The 15,491-nt window shown below is 34.8% G+C and overlaps 1 protein-coding gene across 1 annotated transcript in view; it reads left to right on the forward strand.

Annotated features, from left to right (window-relative positions):
• Positions 1 to 1,901: 1,901 nt before the first annotated feature.
• Positions 1,902 to 15,491, forward strand: part of LOC123288830 (phosphatidylinositol 3,4,5-trisphosphate 3-phosphatase TPTE2-like) — a 35,506-nt gene continuing 21,916 nt past the window's right edge. The window contains exons 1-9 of the mRNA XM_070520581.1: positions 1,902 to 1,946; positions 3,125 to 3,286; positions 4,596 to 4,715; positions 6,204 to 6,303; positions 6,447 to 6,510; positions 7,229 to 7,293; positions 11,496 to 11,556; positions 12,366 to 12,447; positions 12,551 to 12,639. Coding sequence (XP_070376682.1) covers positions 3,156 to 3,286; positions 4,596 to 4,715; positions 6,204 to 6,303; positions 6,447 to 6,510; positions 7,229 to 7,293; positions 11,496 to 11,556; positions 12,366 to 12,447; positions 12,551 to 12,639 — 712 coding nt within the window. The 5' untranslated portion in view covers positions 1,902 to 1,946; positions 3,125 to 3,155. The remainder of the gene's footprint in view (positions 1,947 to 3,124; positions 3,287 to 4,595; positions 4,716 to 6,203; positions 6,304 to 6,446; positions 6,511 to 7,228; positions 7,294 to 11,495; positions 11,557 to 12,365; positions 12,448 to 12,550; positions 12,640 to 15,491) is intronic.

Consider the following 15,491-nt stretch of genomic DNA (forward strand, 5'->3'; position numbering starts at 1 on the left):
AAATTTTTCTGTATTTTGCTATTAATTCATTGTTTTTATTCTTGTCAATTTTTAATGATATGAAAGTTATAAACTTATTTTTAGAGAACATAATTGTGCCCTTGTTTCTCCGTCAGTATCCAGGTTAACACTAGACTTGTACCTGGGAAAGAGAAGAAATGAGACTTGCTTTTACTTCTATCTTCTTACAAACCTTAAATCCTAAGTTGTGTGAGAAAACCTGCAAATTTAAGTCCATGGTATTATCAAGAATCTTAGATTATCTTTGTTTTTAGAATCATTTGTTCCATGTGCTCCATTAACAATGATTATTTAGACAGTTCTGAATTGTTATGATTTAATTTCTTAACCTTGTCTCTATAAGGTATCTTTCTTACTCCCGCATTCTTCCTTTTGACTCATTGCTCAGTTGGCTTGAGCACTTGGAGTAATTGTTTTTAGGAAAGGTATGTGGCTGCTATGCTTTGAGTTGCTTCATGTTGGAGAGTATCTGTCTGTTGCTCCTAAATATGAACAGTACTTTTCCTGGATATAGAGTCAATGAGTCACAGTCCTTTCCCTGCAAACTCTAAACATATTGTTTGAAGTTCCATTTACATAGCACACTGTTTTTAAAAAATCTCAATTGCATATTTACTTGGGGTAGTTTTGTGAGGCACTGAAAGTGATAGGAGGCCCTGAAGCCATCCTAAGTCATACCTTTGTGCCCCCATGATTCTGTCAGTCATGGTTCTGTGTGTTCACTTTGTCAGGCAAGTTCAGATTTATTATAACATTTCATTGCTATCTGGAGATCCAGTAGTCTGTGTGGTTGAGAAAGGGCTTGTATTAAGAGAATGGTAACCTCAGGGGGAAATTCACCTCTTTTGGCCAATCAGTTCCCATCCCTGTCAGCCTCAACTCACTAAGCCTGGGCAGAGGTTGTGGGTGCAGGTAAAGGAGGGAGAGATTAGAGGGAGTGGGGAGCTCTTGTATCCCAGGTTAGCCTAAGAGTATTCATCCGTGGCCAATTTTGGTGGTGCCCTAGTTCTGTTCTTCATCCATCATCTCCATTCTTCAGTCTTGGGCACAGGCTATGAGCACTGCCTTGGGCTTGATCCCACTTGGAGTGGAATTTGTGTCCTGTGTTGGAAGCTTCAGCAGGGCATGAAACTGCACCCCAGTGGCTACCTTGTCTTTAGCCATAGGATAAAATGAGGCATAACTGTGGAGTTCATCAAAGAGGCTCCTCTTCCTCCTCCTATTAATGGAAGGAGCCCAGTCTGTATGTTATTTCTCCTTTGAAATGCATCTTATTAAAATTCCTTATTAAATTACCCGCAAAGAGCACTTGCAACTCCAAATGTGACTCTCATTAATGTTTAACTGTCATATTCATGGGATGTCTTGTTTCAAGAGATGAATATTACAGGACAAGATGGGTGCTCCCTACCCATGCCTGAAGTCCCTTCTTTGATTGCTGTGGAAATAGGTCTGGCCAAGGTTTGATGACTTGCCCAGGATCCCACAGCTCATGAATGGGAGAACTGGAACACAGGTCTCTCCTATCACTCCCTCTATCTCCATGCTATGTTGCTTTAGTTGATGACGCCAAGCTTAATATTACCATAAAGGTGGGGTTGGGGCTTTATAGGCAAAGGAAATGTTACTAGACATCTAAAGTTTGGTGTTTTATTCATATTCCACATATGAAAGTAAAAAAAAAATCATGAAGCAGAAATGTGAAAATTTTAGTTATTAGTAAAAAGCACCTTGTTATGCAACTTCTGAAGAATTTTCTTTTAAAATTATATTTATAAAGGCCTTTGTTTATTGGTTAAATTCATATTATATGTTAGAAGAAATCTGTGATAAACTTGAAAACTCTTGAATTTTATTTTTACTTCTTTTTGCAGCCAAGAGATTAAGAAAGTTATACGCTTAATTGTATCATCTTTCATAATCAGGTATGTGAGACCCTAAAAAAAGAGGTAATTAAATATGTATCCATTTAATGTGAATTTTGTTTTAATGAGAAAGGATCTAGGAGGAGAAAAAAAGCATTTCCACTGTCAGTATGTTACTAAATAGCCCCCGTGTCCCATATAATGTAATCTAATTTATCTTGGAAGGTTAGTTTAACCTGAACATTAAGAATTGCAAAGAAACGGCATTCCCCTAAGTCTAATGGTAACATATTAGTATGTTTTTTCCTACCTGGAAAAGTAAAAATAATGATGCATGCACTTTAAAATTCTACAATTACAAGTAAAGTGTTTTATTAAATACCTTATTTGTCTCGAATTACTCCTTAATTCTGAAAGCATTCTATTTAGGCTTCTTCTCCACATGATGGCAAGATTTCATACTATCATACAGCTTCACACAATATACTTGCCTCCTTTTAAATTTATAATATTTTAATTTGTGTTGCAATTGGAAAAAAGTACTTTGAAGACTAATTAATTCATCTTCATAGATTCTACAAATAGTGTAATCAATTTATGGATAATGTGTTTAGAATACGTAAGAGAAAGGCTTCGGAGTTACTTTAGAGTTCAATCATGTATATATTTTTGGAATCGAAGTCCTTCTCATGTGCCCAGCATATGCTAGAAACATCCATTAATGTGTAATCATATACTTGCTGAAAATCTCACTGATGAAAAGATCTTACTGGTCAAAGTGGTCTTTTTAGGGCTTATGTTAGTCATGCTTTCACTTGGTTTTTATCACTAAATTCTTAATAATTATCAAGACTAATGAGGTTTTATTTACTATGAGAAATTCGTAGAGACCTCTTGTAAAGTTCTTGAATTTTAAGAAGAGTTTACAAGCAGAGATAAGTAATTTTAATTCAGTTTGACAGTTCTATGTTGGAGGGTTAGTCTGATGTGTCTATTATAAAGGAGCATGATAACATGAAGTGGTTTTGTGGGAATTTTATTTTCCTAAATGCTTCTATTGGGTGAAAACTGAGTAATTTTGTTGAAATTCTAAGACAACACAGTTCTCCCTGCCACTGACAGTTTAATCCTAAATAATGACATTTTAGTATCAGATCCCTGGGCTAAATGTAGTCTAACTATAGAGGTGAAAACCAATTCATCTTTATTCTGTTTATTTATTTGTTTGTTTGTTTTAGAATATTTGGAATCTTGCTCGTCTTTGTGGACATGTCTCTTATCATCGCAGATCAATTCATCTCTGATAGCAAAGTGTATATTCCTTTGGAATATCGTTCAATTTCTTTAGCTATTGCTTTATTTTTTTTAATGGATGTTCTTCTTCGAGTATGTGTAGAAGGGTAAGTTTGATTAATTTTTTAAAAACATATAAAGCTATTTTGTAGTGCTATGAGAAGCATCCCAAAGTAATTACCAGGTCAACACAACCAAATTTGTCCCTCTTTATCAAAATAATTCTCCTCGAAGGCACGGTCCACCAGAGAAACAACTATCCAAATCCCAATTTCTACTAGATTGGGCTTTAATATTTTTGTTGTAACTGTCACTCTAGTCTCCAATAATGTATTCTAGATGGTTCCTTCAACAGGTAAAGCTTAATGGGTTTGCAAAATGGGACAAGGCAGCTGATGTGTCTACATGCACATTATTAAGAGGAACATGTATGTGAAGTATAAATATTAATACTTTCATTAAGAATTGAATCTAAATAAAATCTGATAGCATATTAAATACTAGAAAATAGATCATGAACAATCCCCTACCTCAGTTAAAATAAAAACTTTTGTTAAGGTACACAGGAGATCTGAGGCATGCTCATCCTGTCAGCGAGGCTTAGTAGTGAGGCAGCAGTTGATTTTCTCCGCTGCTGACTTTCTGAGAAGGTGGATGGAGTAAGCCAAGCCTTAGAGCTGGACTGCTGTGGAAGTCAGAGACTAAGTTCCCTGGCCTCACTTCATCCAGAGCCTTTCAGAAGGCAGCTTGATTCCTCTCCTCCTGAACTCTACCCTCATGCCTTTGAGCTAAGGACAGTTGCCCACTCCCGGGTTACTCAGAGCCTGAAAGTGGCTACCCTAGAAGTGGAAGCTACCCTAGAACCTTCCCGCGGATCACCAGTGCCCACAGCTGAAGGAGCCAGCGTTGGGGGGAGGAAGGTGCAGTGGGTGCAAGTTCAGCTTTTGCAGGGGAGGCCATACCAGCCCATTGGGATTCCACTCTAGGTACAAAGGCAGATGATGAGTTCGCAGGCCAAAATAGTGGACCTGTCTGCCTCTCACAAGCTCCTCTTCTGCCCTCCTCACAGCCGCGGTTGCTCTAAGGCTGTGACATGTTCAGCTTCCACTGCCCAACAGTACTCTCCAACATCCCACCTTTCTCTCCCACCTATGTGAAGGCATTGCTTGCCTCTTGTTTGATGGTTTGGTTATATCTCTTAACTGAACTTAAACTGCAATATTTATGCTTTTGTCATATATATGTATAAAATAATGAATATGAATAATTTTCTCTGTCTAGTCTAGTAAATGCATTTTAGATAATTCATTAAAATAGAATTGTTAATGGAGATGAGTCAAATAATTCTTGCTTTTAAAATTTCCCTGTCTCTTCTTTGGGGGAGCATAAACTTGTATTTTTTGTTTTACATTATAGGATGCAACGATATTTCTCTGATTTACTTAACTCCTTAGATGCTGTCATTCTTCTGCTGACTCTACTGATTGATATAATTTACATTTTTTATGACTTCAGTTATTTTAATGATATCCCCAGGTAAGAGACATGATTCACGTTTCTTAAACTGTCTTTTTTTTTTTTTGCATTTTCTATGGATTTCATTTTGTATAATCTTTTAACTCTGAATGTGATGATTCTATGCCAGATAAGCTGCTTGAAAATGAAATGTTTAGATAAATTTCCACATACTTAGAAACTAAAGGCTGGTGGTATTTAGGAATCCATGAAGGGTGTACGCACTACGTACCTTTGGTCGAATGAAGAAGATGGAGCACTCAAAGAAGAAACTGGGGACTTTGCCTCTTGTACTAACTTTAACTTCGCTATACTTTGAAATTCCCACTAAATTCCCGTTTAAGCTTCAATCACAAATTCCTTACACATGAAATTCCTGGGTTTTTCCTATAACAAAGAGAGTATTGGTTTGAGCATATGCAAAACTTGAGTGACTCCAATGATAATTCTCTCAAAAAGCAAATGGAACAGAAAACCAGGTGACGTGGATAGCAACACAGAGGTGGAATTTTGCAGTATCATTGGAATGAAGAAAGCTGAGGCAAAATCAGAACTGTTGGGGATCAGGAAACTAAAATGTGTATGAAGAACTGATGGCTTTTCTTCTTTCTACTTTGGCGATGAGGAAAAGAAGAACAAATGCGTACTGGGATGTAGATGTTGGGTGGCTCATTAGGCTTATTTATTAGTCTAATAGCTTGCTTCTTTCTGCACTCCAGCTTCCCAGGACTTCAATTCAGGTGCTAGTGAAACTTGATGTTATGCGATAGGCTTTTGGAGTTGTTTGAAAATAGCTGGAGCCAGTATGGTCCTCTGACCTACAACCTCAGCATCATCTAAGAGCTAGAAATGCAAGAAGGAAAGCACCGCAGGCCCCAGTGACCTACTGAATCAGTGTGTGCACTCAAGTTAGAGAAGCACTAGTCCAAACCATCAGTTCTCTGCCATTGTGTTTTTTTCTGATGGCAGGAGAGACAGTAGCTAGCACACTTGGGAAGTATCTCAATCTACTGCCTGCCTGATGTGTGTTAGTAGCGTAGTGAACCTCTGTTACTGATGGGAGTAACACAGGTGAACAAGAACCCTCAGTTTGTTTGATGGGGAAAAGATTGAAAAATGCTCATCTTAAGCTACAAAAGTTAAATCCACAAATTCTAAGCATCCATCATATAGCTATCTCTCTAGACCAGAGTTTCTCAATCTCAGCACTATTGATATTTTGGACCAGATAATTCTTTGTTATGGAAGCTGTCCTGTTCATTGGTGTTTAGCAGCTTTTCTGTCCTCTATCCACTGGATGCAAGTAGCACCCCCTCAACACACAGTTACAACAACCAAAAATGCCTCCAGACATTGCCAAATATCCCTTGGGTAAGTGGGTGAGAGGCTTGGGGATAGGTGGGGTGTACAAAATTGCCCCTGGTTAAGAATCACTGCTCAAGACTTAGTCCATATTGACAAAATCCTCTATTTCTGTAGTAAAAATGGATCTTTAAAATTTATTGTTAGATTGGCAATTATATTTCGACCTCTACGACTTATCATTCTGATGAGAGTTTTTCATCTGGCTTACCAAAAAAGACATCTTGAAATACTGACCAGAAGGATGGTAAGTGGGCAAAACATGTTTGTGATTCAGAAAAATGTTTGTGTTTCGGGAAATACTGGCGAGTGTTATAGATATGTATATAATCTTCTTTATTTTTATGTTGATTTATATTTTACAAATTAATGATTGTTTTAAACTCTCAGGTTTCAGGAAACAAACGGCGATACAGGAAGGATGGATTTGACTTAGACCTCACTTACATTACTGGTTTGTGAAGTTTAACTATTGATTTACTTACATTAACTTCACATTTTTCTTGTGTGTGGGTAATTATATGTTTATTTTGGTTCTTACCTTGTCTAAAGCATTCTTTATCTGTGAAGACATCTACCACTATGGTAGTGTGACATATTTGTAGTTTAACCCTGACAATGGAAAATCTCCATTGTCATCCCAAATCAGGGTTACTTGGTTACAGTACAGGGAGTTGAAGGAATTTTCAGCTGACTCCATTTGTTTGGTTTAGAATTTGTTGAGTTCTACTAGTTATCCTGGGTCTCAAGGATCTCAGAGAGACCTGTTCTCTTGCTGGAACCCTTTGTAGGTCTCAGGTTTCTGAGTCAGGAGCACTGGAGCACCCTGGGAGTTCCCACAATTGCTGGATCCCAGATCTCTCGTTTTTCTTTAGTGTTCAGATAAGAAATTCTCACCATGGGGGCAGCTCCAGACTGAGATCAACACAAATCTGTTGCATTTGGCTGGAAGCAGTTGAGTCTTGGGAGCACTGTGTGAGTTTAGTGGTCATTATATTGGATATTTTAATATGTTATGTTGATTATTCTGAGGGTTAGTTAGCTTTTTTGTCATTCTCAATCCTGAAATTTCTTTTTTATGAAAAAAGAGTCTGATTATATGTAAATTAAGTTCTCATTTATTGTTTCACATGTATAATAACATCTGTAATAGTGACTATTTTGACTTCCAGGGCGTATTATTGCCATGTCATTCCCATCTTCTGGAAAACACTCTTTCTATAGGAATCCCATTAAGGTAAGGGTATTTATCTAACAAATGCTCATTTTTCTCAGTAAACAGACTATGGAGTTATAAATTTAATATAACTTATAACACGTAGGTGGCAGTATTCTCCTAAAAATATACTCGTTCAGGTAAAAAATTTAATGCATATTATATATACATATATATTATTCCATTTATAAATATATATAATTTATATAATAATATAAATTCATCTCTTATAGAAGGATAAAAATATAACATGGCCTCCCTTAGAATAATATACGTATATTTGTATTTAAAATTATATATTTTATATATAATATATTATATGGTATATATTATATAAATATAATTGTACTTAATCATATTACATAACATAATATATGTTATTTATTATTTTATTATAATATGTATTATATCCCACGTTATATTATATAATATGTTATTATATGTGTGATATAATATACCCTGTATACTAGATTACATGTAAATGTACAATATTATTCTAAGGAGGCAAATTTTATATTTTTCTGTTTCTGTAAGAGATGAATTATATGTAATGTATATTTATAAATATAAATAATATATAACTACCACAAAACCCTATAATTCACATGGTAAAATGTGGAAACTATGACCAAAATAGGAAAACTTCTAGAGCTGTCAGAAAAAGACAAGACAAAAAGCTTTCTTGCGTATGTATAAACTAAATGTGATACTGTCCTCAAAGTTTAAAAATTGTAATTATTACCTTCCCATTTAAAAACTTTAATTCTAAATTTAAAAAAATCTATACACAAACCACTGATTAACCAGACTCTGCCCACCAAAAATTGTCAATAATAAGCAGGACCCAGAGGAGCTGATAATTCACTGTTCCTATATGAACAACTCTCTCAGGATGTATCCCATAAAGTACTTTATTTTACAACCTACTTCTCTTGTAAAACTAAACCTCCACTTTATTACATAGGAATTTGATACAGTATAAAACTAGAACTGTATGTAAAATACTGCATCTAAATGTTTCCAATAGTCTTGTCATCAGTGACTTCTCTGGCATCATCATCGTTTTCCATGGATGATTCTGAGAGAATCTCTCCATGTCTACTGGTATTGGATCCTACTAATTCTTCTGTTTCATGGCAGTCACAGTCGCTACTTACAGGGCCTTATATTTGCACTACCTTCAGAATGTAAATCTTTCTCAGCTTGAGACCAATGAGATTCCTCCATTTGGTTATTTTTCTCAGAAGTCTCTTCATTCACAGTTAGTTAAGGCATCAGATTCTTTTTCTTGACTTTTTTCCTTTCTGGGATCATTTCTGTTGATGTCATTAAAGACTCTCTTCTGCCTCTTCATCCTGCTCTGTACAGTGCTGCCTGATACAACTACTTTGTTTGTCTTTATTCTTAGATGAAGATGATTTTGTTTCTTCTATCATAACTGAAGAAATTTCACTTGAAGTTGTTTGGCCATCTCTCTGACTTCTCCTTCTTTGTCAAACTTGAGTCTTTTTACCTCATGCTCCTCAGCTTCCACAGCATCTTCATTTGATGTTTATTTACTTGGTGATTAGATTACCACTTTATTAGAAAAGGACACAACTCAGGAACAGCCAGATAGAAGAGATGCATAGGGCAATGCATGGGGGAAGGGGCACAAAGCTTCTAAACCCTCTCCAGGCTCCCTTTTCTCTCACTTTTCTCCGGTGAGCATTTCCACCTGCTCACCAACCCAGGAAACCTGTACTTCTTTAAAACTATCTTGACTTTCCTAGGTCCTTTGAATTTCTATATAAATTTTAGAATCAGCTTGTTAATTTACACATACACACACACACATACCCTGCTGGTATTTTAACTTGGATGACATTGACTACATAGCTTGACTTGGGGAGAATCAACATCTAAAAATATTGAGTCTTGCAACCCATAAACATAATATATCTCTGAATTTATTTAGGTCTTCTTTAATTTCTTTTAGCAGTATTTTCACTGTACAGGCTTTGCACATCTTTTGTTAGCTTTATCCCTATTTGATGGATTTTGATGCTATTTTAAATGGTATTTTTAAATTTTCATTTTCTAATTATTTGCTGGGAATATAACTGATTTTTGTATGTATTTCCAGCACCCTTCATAAATTCATGCATTTATTTTAATAATTAATTTGTATATTCTTTGGGATATTTTACATACATAATCATGTAATTTACTACTTTAATCCCACTTTTTGTACTTTTCATTTCTTTTTCTTTCTTTATTCAGCTGTCTAGGACCTCCAATGTAATGTTGAATAGAAGTGGTAAGACTAGACAGCCTTGCCTTGTTCCCAAATTTAGGTTGAAAGAATTAGCTATTTCAATATTAGAATGATATTTTCTAGAGGCTTTTTGTAGCTATCCTTTACCAGATTAAGAAACTTCCATTTTATTTATAGTTTGCTAAGAGTTTTTCATCATCGATCGGTGCTGAATATATCATATACTTTTTCTGCATCTACTGAGATAATCAAAATGTTTTTCTCTTATTCCATTGAGATTTTCGAATATTAAAACAATATTTTCTATTCCTGGAATAAACCCCCTTTGGTCTTAATGTATTATCCTTTTTAATATATCATTAGATTCTATTTGCTAATATTTTATTTAGAAATTTTTGTATATACTAATGAGATATTAACCTTCAATTTTCTTTTCTTGAAATGTACTTATTAACTGGCCTGCAAGGAATTTTCATGCCATATTTGCCAGCATTGGGTCTTCTCATTAAAAAGGAAAGGCTAATTTTATGGGTGAAAATGGCATTTCATTACTGTTTTGGCATCTTTATTGGTGAGGCTAAATATTTATCTTTGCAGGTTGTTAGCCAGTTGGATTTTCTCTTTTGTGAATTGCCACTTTTATTTATGGCCTATTTATCTATAGGGTGAGAGAGTAATCTTTAAATTGTTGTTACTGTGTTATTAGTTTGTACTACTATAACTAGTTTATAGATTACACTAGGCATAGTCCTTATTCTCTCAATTTTACTGAAGAATCTCCTGTCATTTGTTTGTTGTACTGTGGCTTTTTTTAAACAGAAATTTCAAATTTTTGTGAAGTCAAACCTAAATCTGTTGATCTTCCATTGATAATCCCTAGTTCTTCCTCATCCAAAGAATTGATTGATGTTCATTTACATTTCTTAGAGATATTTGTGGCTTTGTATATTTGATACCTCAGTCCATCTGGATTTTATCTTGGTGTAGGGATCCCACACATTTTTGACACGTGTAAGACTATTTATCCCCCCTACCACAGTGCTATGCAGACTCAGAGTGTTTCTCTTTTTGATTTATTATTTCCTCCTGACAGGGATAACCAATTTAACAAATTGATCATTTTGATACCTTAATTTTTCTTTTTCTCAATATTAAGCCAGTAAACATTGCTATAAGGGTACTGTACTAATCAATTTTTGACATTTTTTACAGTCACTTTTGTTTTTGGCAGAGATACATGCACATGTGTGTGTTGCAGTTGGATAAGTTTGCTGGAAATATTGTTGTATTAGTATGGTGATATTAACTGTATTTTAAATAATAACCACAATTTATTATTTTTAGTTATACATATATACATATATGTGTGTATAACATACACATATATACACATACACACATACATATTCATTTTAGAAAATAGGAAAACACAGATGAGCCAAGAAATTCTCCATATTGTTACCATTTATCTAAAATTTGACATAATGTGTTTATCTTTTTCTGTCATGCACACACATACACACAATCATACATACATTTTTTGCATTTATTTATTTAAGTAATGCTTAGGTAGATGGTAAAATCCAGATCATTATCTAAAATACATATCTATGTAGAATTAGATCTAGATAAGAATCATATAGTACTGCGAATTAATGAGTAGGAGTAAATTCACTTAAAACTAGTCAACCAGCTAATTTCCTTGTCTGGTATCTTTAAACAATGTGTATTTATAGTAGAGGTTAATCAGGGTAGTCAAGCACAACCTTGTGGGCTATTTGAAAACTATCAGTGGGTTAGATGTGATTTGGAATGCACATACTCTTATAGTCCCTGAATCTCCCCTAAAAGGTGCTAAGTGAGGGACAAGTGAATAAAAGGTAATAACCATTTCAGGCTACTCCTAGGAAGTGGCTTATGTTGGTGCCATGTGGATATATGTAATATATGTGTCCATCGATTTTAGGAAGTTGTGCGGTTCCTGGACACCAAGCATCGAAACCACTACCAAGTCTACAATCTATGCAGTACGTACTTAACTAGATATTTTCCTACTATAGATAGAAAACAAATCACTGCACGTAAGAAGACGATTCAGTTTTTACATTTCATTTAGTCATAAGTATTTGGTAGTGGTGGGAAGTGAGTTAAAAAATCTCCATCTTGCTCTTGGCCCTATTTGGTGGGAAAAGATAGCTCAACAGCACGAAGTGCCCCGTGAGCGAGACAGGAGGCTGGGGTAGAGGCGGAGCCATTTTAGGAGTCTGTATGCTCTAGTGGTTTTAGGTGAAGAAAATATTTCTGTTTTTCCTGCCAGCTCCTGTTTTGAAGACAGATAATTCAACAAACTCATTCTCTAACCCACTAGGAGTGGGGTGTGAGGAGAGCAGGGCCCTACACAGAAAAAAAAGAAAACGGTGTAGAAAACATATTATATCTCAGCTTACTACTTTGTCTTTCTTGATTTTCTCCTCTTTCTGTACATTAAATTATCATTTTCAGGAGGCAAACATTTTGGTCGACCACATTTGCTTCTGCTCTGTGGTGCTTAACTACCCTATAATAATGTAATGAGTAGCCTGCTAGAAAATTAAAAGCAAGTCCTATTAAGCAAACCAAAATAGGTTGAACTTAGGTTACTCAAGATGGACAAACCACTACTGTCCTTATATTTTTGAGACCCTTAAGTTTCTTTTAGAGCAGGAGGAGCCAGTCAGAAAGCTCCTTTTAAAGGTGAATAAGGAATTTCTAACAGAAAAGCATAACTTATTCATAACTTGATCATTTACTTTGTTTATTAGATATAGAGGTATGACCCATGCATCATCTATTTTAGGTGAAAGATCTTACAATCCTAAGCGTTTCCACCACAGGGTCCATCGAATCATGATTGATGATCACAATGTGCCCACTCTAAAGTAAGTTTCTTGCCAAGTTGGCTGTCAGAAGAGGGCTAAATGAATTGAGCTCAATTTTTTTGAAGTACTTTAATTCAACTAAAAATTTTACATTTGAAATCAGAGAGATGCTGACTCTTTCGAAGGAAGTCATTGAGTGGATGGCTGAGGATAAAAGAAACATTGTGGTGATTCACTGTAAAGGTGGAAAAGGTAAAAACATTTTTCTTTTTATTTCTCTTTTTGTAGAGAAATGTGAAAAACATATTAAGGTACAAGACCAAGACATACTGCTATTAATCAGTGTTAATAATTGTTAACACTTTTTAATATTAGCTTCAAGACTGAAGAAAGGGAAGGAAAGGGGGGAGTAGGGGAGGAAGGCAGAGAGTAAAGAAGGGAAGAAAATAGGAATAAAAACTAAGAAATTTCCGTTGTTATTGACTATTTGGTTTCTTCATTTTTGATTTGCTAAAATAATCTGTCAAAATACAGTGTTTAGAAACTGTCTGAGCACTTGTGTTCTATTTAAGATTGTTCTTAAACTTTGTGAGAGGCTTTTAAAGTTAAGGGCACCAACAGTGATGCTATTTCAAAAACCAAATCTACTGGAATTTTTATAGTGTAATGATACAAAGAAGATGATTTTGGTGGGTGTACAATGAAAAAAAAAGCTGTTAGTAAATCCAACCAATTTAAGTTGAATTAGATTTTCTCTCATTCAACTTTAGACTTTTAATAATCATCCAAGCATATTTCACAATTTTTGACAAAGAATTATGTTTTTGGTGAGCCGTAAAATGGTTTTTTATATTGAATTCCGGGAAAACATAACTCTGTAAAACTGCCGTATATATTTGTGTAGAATCAAGTTTTAGTCTTATTTGAAAACTAGTTTCAAGCCCATTAGTGAGTAGGCAAGTTCTGTCTCCAGATCCACAGGTTGAAATATTCTGTATATGTTAGCAATTTACAATACCATGGATAAATGAAGAATATAGAGGTTGAACCACATGGAACTGTCAGTTTTGGACCATCTTTCACTTATAAAAATGGCCGTTTCACATGGCTCAACCTAAAATATTATAATTTCAAGCAATTGGCTTCACTATTCTTTTAATTAAAGCTAATTCCCTGCTTGAAGGAAAACATTCATTTCAAATTTCATTTTTTTCTTTTTTCTGAGAGAGGACTATTCTGTGTTCACATGTCTTTCATCGATTTCCCTTTAGGATTGTTTGGAGGGCTGGTGTTCAGCTGGTGCACATCAGAGCAGCCTCTTTTTTTTAAATTGTCATTCGTATCAGTTTTCCTCTACCTATCTATCCATTATCTATCTATCTATCTATCTATCCATTAAATCAATCTTATTATCTATCTATTTATTATAAATCTATCTATCCATTAAATCAATCTTATTAATTATATTACTCAAATCTTTCTATTTAGTATTTCTTTTCTTTTTTACTATTTCTTTGTATCAACTATTTTGTATGTTGATTTCTTCTTTTAATTCTATCAACTTTTGCTTTTTATATTTCATAGTGTGTTGTTAGGTGCATGCAAATACATGATTATTATATCTTCTCAGTGGGTTATTTCTGTTATAAATTTTTCATCATTTTACATTCAACCTTTCTGTGTCATTTTGGTTTAGATATGTCTCTTTAAAGAGCATATACCTGCATCATTAAAAATGCAATCTCAGTATCTTCATTTTCCATGTATTTATTGCAATTGCTGACATATTTGGACTTATTTATGACATTCAGCTATATGTTTTATATTTACCACAATTTTTCTATGCTTCTTTTTATCTACTTTCCTGCATTCTGTGGATCCTCTCACCCTTTTGTTTTTCCTATAATGGTTTATTTTGAGGTTTCTTGGCTTTAACTCCTACCTACCAGCTTGACTCCTCTCTCCATTTCTGATCCTCTGAGTTTTCCTTGCCTTTTTATTTTTGAGTTCAGCCATCTTTTTTCTTTATCATTTCCATATGTTTGATACAGAGGTAGAAGTTTTCAATCTATCATTGGTGCTCAAACTATCATCTTGATTTAGAAATAGTCTTTTTAACTTTCAATCATCTTTGTTAGATTTCTTGAACTTTAATGCAAAGAGTACCCAGATTTAATATTCTCAGTACCCTTGTAAAGAAAACTCTTTAGATTTCTTAGAATAAATATTCTTTTATCTTTTATGGGAAAACGTAAGAGAAACCTCCTTGCCAGATTTGCCAGATAAATAACAAAATACCTCAGATGAAGCAAAAAAAAAAAAAAAAAAAGGGTCCAGCAAATAAAACTCCAAAAACAGTGATCCAGGTGCAGTGAAGAAATACTGAAAAGACCAGAGGAGTCAAGCAAGCCTGCAGGTGACTGGAAAAGGCAGTCACATCAGTGGGATATAAAGGAGCTCAAGACTAAGATAGATACATTGATGTAGAACAGTCTTTCTCAAAGTGTGCATATTATTATGCAGTTGGTAATGGTGGGATAATTAGCATTGAACTGTCCAGATTTAAAACCTAGGACCATCGCTAACCATTTAGGTGAGTTAGATAGCCATTCAAAACCTCAGTTTTCCCATCTGTAAAATGGGAATTGTAATACTTACCTTAAAGGATTGTTAAGAAATTAAAATGAAGTAATGCATATTACACTGTGTAGTAGAGCGCCTGATACATAGTAAACAGTGAGTAAATGGTAGCTATTATAATTATTAAAATAGAGTCTAAAGACAGCCAGCACCAGAATCGTTAATGAGGAGGAAGTGACCATAGCAAGTGTAGACTAGAGAGTCAAGGTGCTTGTCTGTAAAAGGACAGAGAGAAGTTAGTTGTCTGAGCATTTGGGGCTGATAGTGAGTGTTGTTTATAAGATAGGGTAAGGGGAGCTGAATATGTTTATTTGCCAAGGGAAAGGAGTCAAAGAGAGGGAGTGGTTGAAGACACAGAAGAGTAGGGCCTGATAAAGTCAAAACCCTGAGTTGAGAGAAGGGGATGGGATCCAGAGCCCAAGTGGAGGATTTGGCTGAATTAAGAGGAGAAACTCGTCACAAGT

Source organism: Equus asinus, chromosome 11 (genome assembly GCF_041296235.1).
Source record: "Equus asinus isolate D_3611 breed Donkey chromosome 11, EquAss-T2T_v2, whole genome shotgun sequence".
NCBI classification, from domain to species: Eukaryota; Metazoa; Chordata; class Mammalia; order Perissodactyla; family Equidae; genus Equus; species Equus asinus.